This window comes from Vipera ursinii, assembly GCF_947247035.1.
Source record: "Vipera ursinii genome assembly, chromosome: 1".
NCBI classification, from domain to species: domain Eukaryota; kingdom Metazoa; phylum Chordata; class Lepidosauria; order Squamata; family Viperidae; genus Vipera; species Vipera ursinii.
Window position 1 is genome coordinate 281050005 of NC_139512.1, and position 13346 is coordinate 281063350.

Below are 13346 nucleotides of genomic sequence, written 5' to 3' on the forward strand. Positions count from 1 at the left end.
AGACCTCAGGAACAACTGGAGCAAATAAAAGCTATTATGTGATTAAATTTAGCTGCTGACAATGATCACAGCTTATGAAATACGAGGGTATTTTTTTGACTGCCAAAATGCTTCCACTAGATGGCAGATCAGCTCTTCTCTAGATATCTTTAGCCATTCATAATGTTCCTTGCTATCATTACTACTAAATATATAACTGATATATCTACCATTCAATATAATTTAAGGGTTCAAAACTAAAAATTGGTATGGAAACAAGCATGCAATTTCATCTGCTTTTTAAATAACTTGTACAATTGAGAAAGTATTTAATATGGCAATAACAGATGTTGAATTTTGGACTGAAAAAAATTGGAGATTAAGTGAAATAGCATTAACAGCAAATGAGGTTCCTGCAAAGTTTATGTTTTCAAAGGAAAAAGAAAGGAAGCAGTTTGTCTGAAAACTGCCTTCTCCCCTGAAATTTCATTTAGTTGGTTTATCTATGAACATTTATACTGGCTTATGAAGATATGTTTACTAGGTACAATTGGAATACAGTTAGTCCTCAACTTAAAACCATTACTTAGCGATTATTCCAAGTTACAGTAGACCTTTTTTGGTACTTATGACCTGGTTCTGAAGTTCTGATGTCTGACACCTCCCACCCCCGAGTCACATAACTGCACACTGATTTGCAATTATACATTTGCTGCACCCTGCAATCACATAACCACGTTTTACGAGTTTTCCTGAAAACCAGCGGTTACTTCTGTTTTTCAGCAAAACCAGCCCATAGCAAACCATTGGTTCTTTTAACGACTGCTGCAAAAAAAGGTTGTAAAATCAGATCAGTCATGTGGATGACCCGATTTACAATTGGTATGACTTATGACCAAGATGGGCAGGTTCCATTAAAGTCATAACTTGAGGACTATCTGTATCATATATCAGTCCCATGACACTGAATATATACATCTCCAGATGTCATCCTCTAATTCAAAAATAAAACCATAAAGATAACATAGCCATAAAGAATAGTATGAACTGTTAACACCAAATTCCACAAAGAGGTCCATTTAGGACTAGCAAAGAAATGATCACTTCTAGGTGAAAATAGTCCACTTGGAATATTAATATCTTCAGCATTCTAAATACATTCTGAAGACAGTCAGAAAAAGACCAAGAATAAATATGTAATTCAAGAACATCTGGAGCTACTCTGCTGATTCCCCTTCAACAACATTCTGAAAATGAAAAGGTTATATCCAAATCTGGTTCTGAAAAGTAATCTGAGCTTTGGTACAGTAATTTGCATGAAGGTGATCTCCAATTCTTTAATAAGAAATTGCTGTTTCTGTCCTCAATTACTCTTTTGAAACTATGATAGAATGAACGCGACTGAATTGAACATATGAGGGATTAAGATGATGGATTCCACCTTTGTGTTTTAGTGTTGTTTTTTCTTTGTAGTCATTACAGTATTTTCCAATAAACAATGTGATAATAAAATAAAATAATAAAATAAAATAAAATAATATAAAATAATAAAATAAAATAAAATAAAATAAAATAAAATAAAATCTCCTTCAAGTTGAACTTGACTCCTTGCAATTTCCTGGACCTGTCCATGAAGTTATTTTGCCATAAGTGTTTGCTATTGTCTTACTCTGAGATTTTTTCCCTCAATTTTCTAATTCAGACATCATATTTCCTGGTGGCTTCCCATCAGAGTACTAGCCAAACCTTAACCCACCCACCTTCTGAGCTCAGAAAAATTGGTCAGGTGCTGTGCCACCTGTCTCCAAATCAAATGCTCTTGAAATCACTCTCCAGAAAGTGATTGTATAAATATCAAAGGCAACTCCTGGATATTGCCCATAATGGAAATAGTGACCATCATGTGGACATTTTAAATTCCATACCTCAGGTGCTACAAAATTGGCTGTGTAACATGGTGTCATTAGTAAACCATTCTCAGCTCTCAGTTGTTTGGCAAACCCAAAGTCACACATTCTGATAGACTCTGGGTTCCCTGATTCGTCCATGTACAAAATATTACTAGGCTTCAGATCTCGATGTACAACCTGAAAACAAAGTTGAAACACTGTGTGTTAACTAAACCCAAACTGCTGTAATAGTAAGTGATTTGTCCCCAGCTGCAATTCTTTGGAAATTATTAGTTAATTCCAGACGTGTCTTCTGGACATTTAGTTCCATGCTTTGATAAATATTGACATTACCACATAGCAACAGAGAAGAGGATACATTTTAATAACAAAGCAGAGGAACTAAATGAATTTTATATTTATCTCTATCCTTCTGAAATATTAATCGTTTCCAGTAAATTACATGCAGCCAATCTGATTGGGAGCAGTTGATAATTGAGAAGCTGTTATTTGCCAGTAATTTGGCTCATTTCTGCAACTAGAAAGGTAATAACAATTAAATCTTCTATTTGAAGGATGTGCTGCAGGCATTTGATCTTTATTATAAGAGATCATACTTCTATTCTATGCCATTCTATTCTATCTTGCAGTCTTCCATCTTTCACTATGAATGAATATAAATGAATCACACTCCACATTCATTTTCATTGTGGATTTTGTGTCTGTGAGGGAGATGATATATACCTTCCAAAATGCAATATTTTAATGACATGAAGTAATTTTTTTTAGAAAGTTGATTGGATACAGAAAAACTGGTATACTCACACCCTGAGAATGCAGATAGTCAACAGTTTTGCTAATGGTACAGAGAACGGCACTAGCCTCCCGTTCTGAGAAGCATTTCTGTCGAAGGATTCGATCTAAGAGTTCTCCTCCTCGCATTAGCTCCATTACAAGATATACAAATTTTCCATCATCATAGACCTGTACATGCATGCAGAAAAGTCATCAAATACTTGCTCTGTAAACCTTAAATGCACTAAAGCCTCATACAGCTAGCTAGTCCTTGACCGACAGACATTCATTTAGTGTCCATTTAGTGAAAAAAAGTGATTTATGAAAGTTTTTCAACACTTGTTTTTTGCACTGTTGACCACTGCAGTATCCCCATTGCCATGTGATCAAAATTTGTACGCTTGGCAACTGGCATGTATTTATGATGGCTGCTGTGTCCCAGGGTCATGTGATCACCTTTTGCAATCTTCTGTCAAGCAAAGTCAATGGGGAAGCCAGATTCACTTAACAACTGTGGGAATAAAACTGTGGTAATAAAATGGGGCAAAACTCGCTTAAAAATTGTCTTGCTTAGCACCAGAAATTTTGGGCTCAACTGTGGTCGTAAGTTGAGGACCACCTGCATTATCTTATTGTGCAAATACAAAGTTTTACAAAAAAGGAGCCACTTGTTCCTTTCCTGATTTCCAGGAGTCAAACAGGCATTTGCTTAATGGGAAATCAAGTGACCATAGTTCTTAATGCAGGTGGTTACATTAACTGAAGTTACCCACATTTTAATTAACATCAACATTTTATTGACCTGCAATTTTTTTTGCAACATTTGCTTATCATTCTATACGTAAAACAGAAAGATGTAGGATGTAGGAAGGAATATAAAACAAATTCCATAACAAATATTATTTTTGTGAATGGTTTGCTATACTCTTCAGCTTAGTATAATCAGGAATACACAACTCGGTCTTTTTCAGATGTTTGAACAACTCTGTCAATTCTTACCATTGATCATATTGTTTGGGGATAATTTCCACTGAAGTCCCAATCACTAGATGGCACTAACATGCCTGCCCTGGTTTAATACAATTATTTCCTGATTGCATACTCCTGATTGTAAAGTAATGAACTAAACAGGCAAGTGTGGTTGAACTAGATGAACCTAGCCATGTGTATCCCAGCCTAGCTGCCTGGCCCTGGTTTTTAAATAAATGAGGATCAAATCATTATTTGTTGCTGTTGATATATGAATATAGGGAGGTCAAGAAAAATTACATTTTGCAGGGCAGCCTTGAAGATGTGATGTTCTCTATAGAAAAGGTGAAGTTGGTATCATATATCTGATCATTTTATTGTATGAGAGTTGAATGAAAAATTGTCTCCTCTTCCATAACTTTCAAGTAGGGATAATTTAATAAATGAAACAAGTAAATAATCTTTGAAATGACTTCTTCTGTTACCTGCATTTACTTCTCCATGTAATTACCACTGTTTGCTACACACCTCTGCTGATGATGCACAAGCTTCTTGGAGCTGTCATATGAAAGAACTTCATATTTTATCCCTTCAACCAAGTCCTGAAGGTCCTTTCCATATTTTTTTATTACAATAATGTCCATGTAGATAATGCTTCAGTTAGGGGGGGGAAATGGAAATCCAGTGATGCCAAGTCTGGACTACGTAGTGGATAGGGTAATACACTGAAATATAATTTCACAATTGCCCCTCAGGTGGCTCATGAAGTGTGAGTTACAATATTATCATGTTGCAATAAAATATTTTGTGATTGTGAACTCTGTTTTAATCACTGTTTCAAAGTTTTGAATTATGTGGTGTATTGCTCTGATTTGACACTGGTATCAAATTCAAGAAAATCCTTCTGAATAACACCATCTGTATACCCCAAAACCATAACTACTAGTTTTATTGCCAAAGCCTGAGGTTTATTTTTCCCCCCCACAGGTGAAGCTTTGTGATGATATTTCATGGACTTGATGCTTCATTTCTCGGTAATGATGAGCACATGTTTCATTGGCCACTTTTACTTCATAGCCTGACAAACTGGTGGTAAAGTTTAAGACTTGAAGCTTTCATCTCTGCAGTCAGCATATGAAGAAACCATTTTGCACAAATCTTCTGATACTGAAGATCATTAATGTAACTCACATCTTCTTGAGATATGCCAAGCTTGACCACAACTTCCCTTTGGGTGACCCAATTGCCCTTAATCAGTTCATCAACTCTTCTCAGATTTAACTCACTGGTTTGTATCTCAGGTCAAACCTCTTCTGGTTCAACTTTTTTTACATTTTTTGACCTAGCAACGCACACTACTCACATCATCGCAATTGTCACCATAAACAACCTGCATTCGAAGGTGAATTTCAACTGGAGGGACTCTGTGGCAGTCAGAAATGTCAATCACAGTGTGTGGCTTAAAGTGCACTGATGAGTACTCACTGCAGACTTCCATTTGAGAAATAGTAGCAACACAACGTATTCTCACAATTTCCAAGTGAATGACTAGATGCTAAAGAATATATTAGAGCTTCTAGTTTGTCAGTTCTGCCATCTGTTGTAGGCAACTTACAACATTGAAGACATTACTTTTTATTCAACCCTCATACTTCCAAAAATAATTACACAGAGGAGAGACTTATTACATCATTTTATTTGCATTACTTGTATGAAAAATGTTTTTTTTAAAAAAACCATGAAGCTCCCTAAAAGAATGGTGATTTCTAATTTTTTTGCAACATTTAGATTGCAACTTATAGATTGTTATTATAGCGATCCTCACCATTTTGTAAAATGGAAAACCTTTGTGTAAGGGCACTATCCATAAGGTTGCTGCTTCCATTAAAAAAAAAATTATCAACAAGGTCGTTGTAGTTATTGAATTCTTTGCATTCTGATCCAATGTCAGAATTCAGCATAATTGTAATTAAACAAATAAAAGGGTTATTGCGAATTTATTAATACACCTTCTAAACCCAATGACACAGCACAGATTTCCACAAGATTGTTGGAATGGGTATCATACAGGTTTCCCTAAAAAACTTTTCTTATAGATCAGCTTTACTCACAAGGAGATATGCACAAGAAATATATGTAAACTGAACAACTACTCACATCTTTGAGTGTAATAATGTTTGGATGCTGTCCATATCTCAGAAGAATCTCAATTTCCTCTGAAGGGTCTCTTTTGCTCTTATCAATTATCTAAGGGAGAAATGAAGAACAGAGAAAACTCAAAGAGAGGAAGTCTCATCTGTGCATTTGAAAGAAAAGCTATGCATAGATTATGTTAGGCTAAAATTAAACAGCAATCTATATTAATGAACAGGTTTTGGGAAACAGTTAAACAATAGCAGCCAGAGACAGAAAAAGAAATCATTTCCTGATTCTGACAATGAAGAGAAGCCAGGGGACTCACAACAACAAAAGGGCAGTTTTATATTGTCACTGGTGACGCTAGAATTAGATGCACCTGAGCTCCAGAGCCACTGAAAGCCTTGAGTGGAGCCTCAGAGTGACCTTCCAAAATTGTAATTTACAATGTGACAAAAAAGAGGGAATTATCAAATGCAAGACTCTATTAATTTTATTTTACGGATTGAATTAGAACGTAAATGGAAAGACCGCTACTTTTGCCCTGAAATCCAATCAAGGTCTCATCAGATAACTTTTTAAGAGAAGGAACGTAAAGCATGCCCACCTATCTAGCTTGGCGAGATGGGCAGACACCCCCAGGGAGAGGCAGGACTGAAAACAACCCAAGGGCTGTAAAGGTAATGCATAACAGTAGTGTGATATAGGCAAACTTCAGGTGCCTAGAACTGCATGCACTATTGCATTCTGGATTAGCTGCAACTCCTGGATGGCCTTCAAGAGCAGCATCATGTAGAGAGGACTGTAGTAATCCAATCAGCAAGTGACCAGGGTATGAATGACTATGAGCAAGAGTTATAGCCAGAGAATCGGTGCACAGGATGCATTTGTGAAAGGCCCCCTAGTCATGGCTACCATCTTTTCTTTGAGCCAGTCCTACAAGTCCAGGAGAACCTCCAAATTACATTCTAACTATGCCCAGGGAAAAGCTCCTTTATTATGGTTTGTATGTGTTAATTGCCTCAGTTGAGTATGCAGTATTTGTATCTGAAAAGGAAATCATTGGGGCTCAAATTGTTGCCCTCTGCTTTAGAGTAAAACTGTCTGTAAATAGAATTCCACTAATTCTGCATTTTCATACCCTCCTCTTTATTATCCTTTTCTGTTAAGGCAGCAGGCTCAGTAATATGGCTCTAGCTGGAAGAAGTAGCAGAATTATGTAGGAAGAACATAATGTGAGTTACGGACATGGAAGTGTGTGTCAAAATCTGCAAGATGGTGGATGCAATTAAATAATAATTTTGTTGTCCCATGTGCATCTATAAAAGGGACATGAGCTTCAGTTGTGAGGTCACACCAGCCATCTTAAAGATTTTGAGATGTGGATGCATCTTTGACATAGGAGCAGATCCTGTCCACTGTGACATTGTTTGCAAAGCGAAGTGCATTAATGGCAGGACAAAATAATCTATAATTTCTGTGAATTATTCCATCTTTAATTAATTCATCTTCAAAGGTTTTTTCAGTACCAAGGAAAAATAGTTGGAATGTTTTGCTACTAAGAACTGCAGTTTTGTTGTTTTTTCATCTGCTCAAAATGTCACATTAGCAAGTGCCCAAGTACACAAACATAATTACCTCTGAGGTGTCAGGAGGGCTGTGCATGCTTTACACTTTATATAAGCATTAGTTTATATAGTTGCATAAGTTTTTGTGAAACCTCTTAAAACAGCAACATGAGTTTTCACTCATGTTGACGATGGGCTGCTCTAATAATTAGCAGAGAGATGTTTTATTTGTGCTTGCATGAGTTTGAAGTATTTCTTTTACATTATTTTTGAAGTGTGTCCAACACTAATGATTAGCATTATTTTAGGGGAATTTGTAATTACTGTTTCAAGATGTCTTGAAGGAGAGAGATTAGTGACTGAAGTTGTTTCTATGATTTTGAATTATCTTGAAGTTATGCTTGATTAACTTTGGTGATTCATTCACTGGACAGTAACATCATCCATAAAATTAGACTTATTATTTTAGAGAAAAAGAAGTAATAAACTAGTAATATTTTAAGCAATATGGCTTACTGTATAGAGTACATTCCGGATTCTGTCTACCATTAATTGGCAGCATCCACATATTTAACCTTCAACGAAATCATTGTTAGCATTCAAAGTATGTTTAATTAACTCAATTAAACATTTTTCATTGGGTTGAACAAAACTGTGATGGATTTGCAAGTCCTTCAACGTGGAAATACTGTATGCTGTCTTTTTTTGTTTTAGAAACTTTTAAAATGTCACCCAAATGAATGCAGAGTTTCCACAGTCAAAATCTTAACAGGCAGAATGAGTTTGGTAGGCACAAGACTAATATTCATCTGTGATGAATCTTTTCAAGAGGAAAAAAATGATACACAAAAATGAATGAGAAAAGATCTATGCAAAAATGCACATCAAGGGAAAACAAGAAAATGCATTCAAATTGTTCACTTATAAAAAATGTAGACAAAAATCTATAGAACAAATGGATTTTTTTTTAAAAAGTATTCATTCTTATCAACGTGCTTACAATATAAATATACAGAACACACAACATTTATAACTTGGAGCCATTTCTCCTTGTCTATTAAACATAACAATGTTTCTCTGTATAAGAGAGAGGATAGCAACAAACACATTCTTGGCATGTGTTCAAGGAAATTCTTGTTATTATTTATTCAAATATTTCAGGAGCAGGCTTAGGAAATGTAAGTGTTGTGGTTCGGTATGAAACCTGCCAGTTCAAACTGGTTGTTTTATCTCATGACAAAATAATAAATTTAAATAATGGTTGTATGTTAGTCTTAAAGGCAGAAGTACATTTGCTAGCACAGCAGATCATAGCTGTAGAAGTATGGGGAGAAAGATGAAATGGGAAAGGATGATAATTTATTCTGAGGCTCCTTTCATGTAATAAAAGTAAGCCTCTCTCCCCCTGTCCCCTACCCCAGTTCCTAGAATTATTCTAGTTACATGAATGATGGAAAACATCAGCCAGGATTTGACAAGTTCTCTGCATTTGTTGTATTCCATCTGTTATACTGTTCAAAGAAGCATGCTACCAGCATGTACTAGCAAAAGAAGAAATCAGCAGCCAGTTGTAACATGAAAATTTGTTCTCCTGTTTGTCCATATGACTATGACTATAGTAAGCCTTCCCCAACCTGTTGCAAAATCCCTCCAGCATTTATGCACAATTATACAGACATTTCATCTCATTTACTGTATATCCACTCATTCATTCTCTCTTACACAAGTGACTTTGTCCCCATCTAGAACAGCATGTAGGCTTCAAAAAGCCTAATTCCCATGAGTGGATTTCAGGTGGCACAGAATACTTGGGGGGGGGGGATTGTAATCTTTTATATCCCAACTGTTAGCTCACTTCCCAAATTATTCCATAAGTAAAATCAAGTTTGGAAAAATGTCCCTATTTACTATAATGGGAAACATTTTAATCAAAAGTGCTTGGTGTCAGGATTCAGAAAAGTGAATCCTGTGCCCTTGGGTAATTAATAACTCTTCCAAGGAAAGGCAACTTCTCCAAGTTCATTCCTATTTTATTTTGTTAATTAGTTGCAGACAATTATTTTTTTGCAAGCATATAAACGGGGAGTTTCTCATAGGCATTTTTATCACTCTTTCAGCACTTCCCAAACCCTCAGAAACAGTCTTGCAACAGTTCATTATTAGTTTTAACTCCAGACATTGCAAGAATGAAACTACCACACTAAACCAATGCTCTCCCCAGCTGACAAATAAGGAAAAAAATCACGTCTGGCCATCAAACAGTGCTCTGGCCTCCTCCCTTTTCTTGCCCTATGACTTTTAGACAAGGAAAAAAGAAAAACAAAAATGCAGATCACTGGCTGCAAAGCTCTGGGCAAGGACCCTGGTATGCCACAGTGGCTGAAGTGTCAAAGGAGCCAGAGTGCCAAGACTTCCCACCCATGGAAAATCAGCCACACCACAGACTGCGTGGAACTCTAATTCCAAAGATAAGAAAACAAAACAAAAGTGATTTGAACTGGGCTGAAATTGAGCTAGAAGAAAACTGGTGTAGCTGATATAGGGGCATTTAACTAATCTGAAAACAATTCAATAATCCCAAGTAGAAGTGCCCTTGGTTATGTCACACAAAAGCTAATGATGTTTGCAGGGACAACAAAGCAGCAAAGATAAATCCTTTATTTCTTCTCAGCCTTATAAATTTTACATTTACATTTTACATTTACACATACATATATTTAAAAAAAATAACAAACGAGCAAAAATAAAGGACTCTCAGAACATCCATTGCTTCTGTTATAAACATCGGTCTGGCTGGCTTCCTTTAGTGAACCAGCAGAAGTAAACAAATATTTAGGAAAGAAACATTTATGGCTACAAAACCATCAGAACAATTCTCAGCATATCTCTCTCATGCTTTCAACAAGAGCTTTAAAGCACAGTGTTGGACAGCCAACTGTGTTTTTACATCTCCAAATCTAAATATTTCATGAGTCTTTAAATTAGATTTTATTTATTTATCAATTTCATATGGCTGCCCATCTCACAAGTAATGACATTCAACATGAATGTCATTACTGTATAATCTAGTTCAAATCAAAAAGAGAGTTGTATCAAAGAATAAAGCCAAAGTTGGATTATGTTCAATTACTTAGTAAAATACCCTGAAGATCTGTATTATTCAAAATCGCCTGATCTGCCCTGGAATTTTTCATACTTGCAGAACTACTGGGGGAAATGAAATGGCAATGACTCAGTTTAGAAGATCATGTTGGAGTCGTGGCCAGGGGGGCATTTGCACAGGTTTGCCTGGTGTGCCAGTTGTGACCCTATCTGGACCGAGATGCTTTACGTACGGTCACTCATGCGCTCGTCACCTCCCGGGTAGATTACTGCAATGCTCTCTACATGGGGCTGCCCTTGAAGACCACCCGGAGGCTTCAGCTGGTGCAGAATGTGGCCGCGCGGGTTGTGATGGGAGCATCTCGATACTCCCATATTACACTCCTATTGCGTGAGCTGCATTGGCTACCGGTTGCCCTCCGGGTGAGATTCAAGGTGCTGGTTCTTACCTATAAAGCCCTACATGGCTTAGGCCCGGGATATTTGCAGGACCATCTGCTGCCAGGAACGTTTTCCCATCACCCTGTGCGCTCACACAGAGAGGGCCTCCTCAGAGTGCCGTCGGCCAGACAATGTCAGCTGGTGACCCCCAGGAGGGCCTTCTCTGTTGGGGCACCTGCTTGGTGGAATCAACTCCCCTGGGAGCTCTGGATGGCCCCAGACCTTCGGTCCTTTCGCCGTGACCTTAAGACATATCTTTTCCAACAGGCCAACCTGGACTGATGATAATGGGGTTTTTAATTATGATTTTATTTATTTATTTATTTGGATTTATATACCGCCCTTTCCCGAAGGACTCAGGACGGTTTACAGGGTATTTAAAACAAAATCAATACAAAAGTTAAAAACAATTAAAAAAGATTAAATCAATCCCTGAAAAAAAAATAAAAACCCCAATTAAAATTAAAATTCTCAGCCTGGGCCAGAGAGCTCGAAGAGCCAGGTCTTCAGGTCCCGGCGAAATGAACGGAGGTCGGGGGCAGTCCTAAGCTCCACGGGCTTAAATGTTTTTAAATGTTTTTATTGGTTTTAGTGGGACTTTGACACAATTTAACTCTTTTTTAATATTTGTATTTATTTGTATTTTATTGTTGTTAGCCACCCTGAGTCCTTCGGGAGATAGGCGGCATACAAGTCTCATTATAAATAAATATAAATAAATACATTTGAAAAGAAGCAAACTTTCAAACTCCAAGGGTAAATTTGATGGATTTCTTGAGATTGGATCCAAATAGCCATGTGGCTAGGACCAGGTTTTGTTCTCTTTTGATACTGTACTTTATGTCAAAGTTAACATGAAATGCAAGAGATTTTTTTAAAAATGGCATAATATGACAAATAAATTGTGATTGCTTGAGATTGATAGAAAAAAAAAGCAATGCTCCATTCACATATAGATTTCCCTCATGGGTTGACTTACATTTTACATTCGAAACTCTCCTTCATACTGGCTGGCTCCCATAACTTCTTGCCCTGCTGCATCAAGGCAGCAAAGCCTCTACTAGTTGCCCTTGCCAGATGATCACCAGACACACCACAGTGATTCCTTACCTTTACTGCAAACTCTGCTTCTGTAGCTTTGTGAATACACCTCTTGCAAACAGAGTATGAGCCAATTCCGATGTCTTCCTGGATTTCATATCCATCTGTAAAGTGAATATTGTTCCCATGTAACTGCTATAGAGGGAAACAAAACAACAGCATTAAAGGACAAGTCTTATGATTGACTCCATCAGAAGACTCTCCAGCACTAGCAATTCAGAGAGGATTGATTAACACAGTTGTTGTTGTTGTTAGTTGCGAAGTCGTGTCCGACCCATCGCGACCCAAGGCAGCACTTGATTAACACAGAGGAACAGCTAATTAAACAAGTGCTGCCTTAATTCTGTCCAATTGATCTTACAATCCTTAGCATGCTAGGCTTTCTTTTACGTAAACCCAACTAAGTAAAGCTACAGCAATATTAGTTTAAAAATACAACACAGTTGATCCAAAAATAAACATCCCATTAAAGTTAAACGGCCTTTAAAATGAGCTCAACTGCTGATGAGTTAATGCAAATGTCTCTCTGTAGTTTTCTTGGCAAACAACCTGAAACTTATTTGCCATCGGTTTTGGGGTGGTTTTTAAAATCTCTATGCTAGTCAACGACACTTTCCTGATCTCTAAAGATAGAAGCTGCCATCTGGCTGAGCTGGTGTGAAAACAGCAAACTATGATTTTTAAGGAAAGGAGTTAAATAAATAAAAAAGTAATTTCCCATCCTCAGTGCATTTATTATTTTGTATTTATTCACTGACTGGCAATGGCTGTTCAGGCTATATTCCCTGGGGATTTTTCAGCTCTCCTTGGAAATGTAGTGGATGATGAAGATGATTTATATCTTGTCTTTCTGCCAACGTGACATTCAGAGAAACTCGTCTGGGAAATTCTGCATGCAAAGGGTATCCTCTACCGCTGAAAATAAACCTTCTCATATTAGCTTTCATTGCTAATATGAGTTTTTGGTTGTTGACCTTTGTTGTATTTTGCAAGCTGGGACTGGAGAGGAAAGACACAATAAGTTACTGCTGATACCTCACAAAAAGATGGTGGAAGCAATTTATTTAAGGTATTGTGACACTTTGTGAAAAAAATGGTTGAAAATGGGAACTAAATCTTTCCATGAAATAACTGAAACTATTTACACAATGGTGTTAGTCATCACATCACTGGTCATACTGGTGGGTAATTTTATGTCAGAACAATTTCCCTTCAGTGGGTATAGCTCATATTCAGCTCTTAATTAGGGTAACACTTTCTGGTACTGAAATAGGGAAATTCTCTTTTCCACATTACAAAATAGTTCATGTTGGAAACATGAGAAATTGACACATGTACTGTACATTATATTGCAATTCTTAATTAC

General features: G+C 36.8%; 1 protein-coding gene across 1 annotated transcript in view; it reads right to left on the bottom strand.

Annotated features, from left to right (window-relative positions):
• The window catches only part of RPS6KA2 (ribosomal protein S6 kinase A2), a 143771-nt gene that overhangs the window by 11564 nt on the left and 118861 nt on the right, over positions 1-13346 (bottom strand). Inside the window, exons 14-17 of the mRNA XM_083366367.1 lie at positions 11990-12115; positions 5790-5879; positions 2694-2852; positions 1905-2066 (exon numbers count right to left, since the gene is read on the bottom strand). Coding sequence (XP_083222493.1) covers positions 1905-2066; positions 2694-2852; positions 5790-5879; positions 11990-12115 — 537 coding nt within the window. The remainder of the gene's footprint in view (positions 1-1904; positions 2067-2693; positions 2853-5789; positions 5880-11989; positions 12116-13346) is intronic.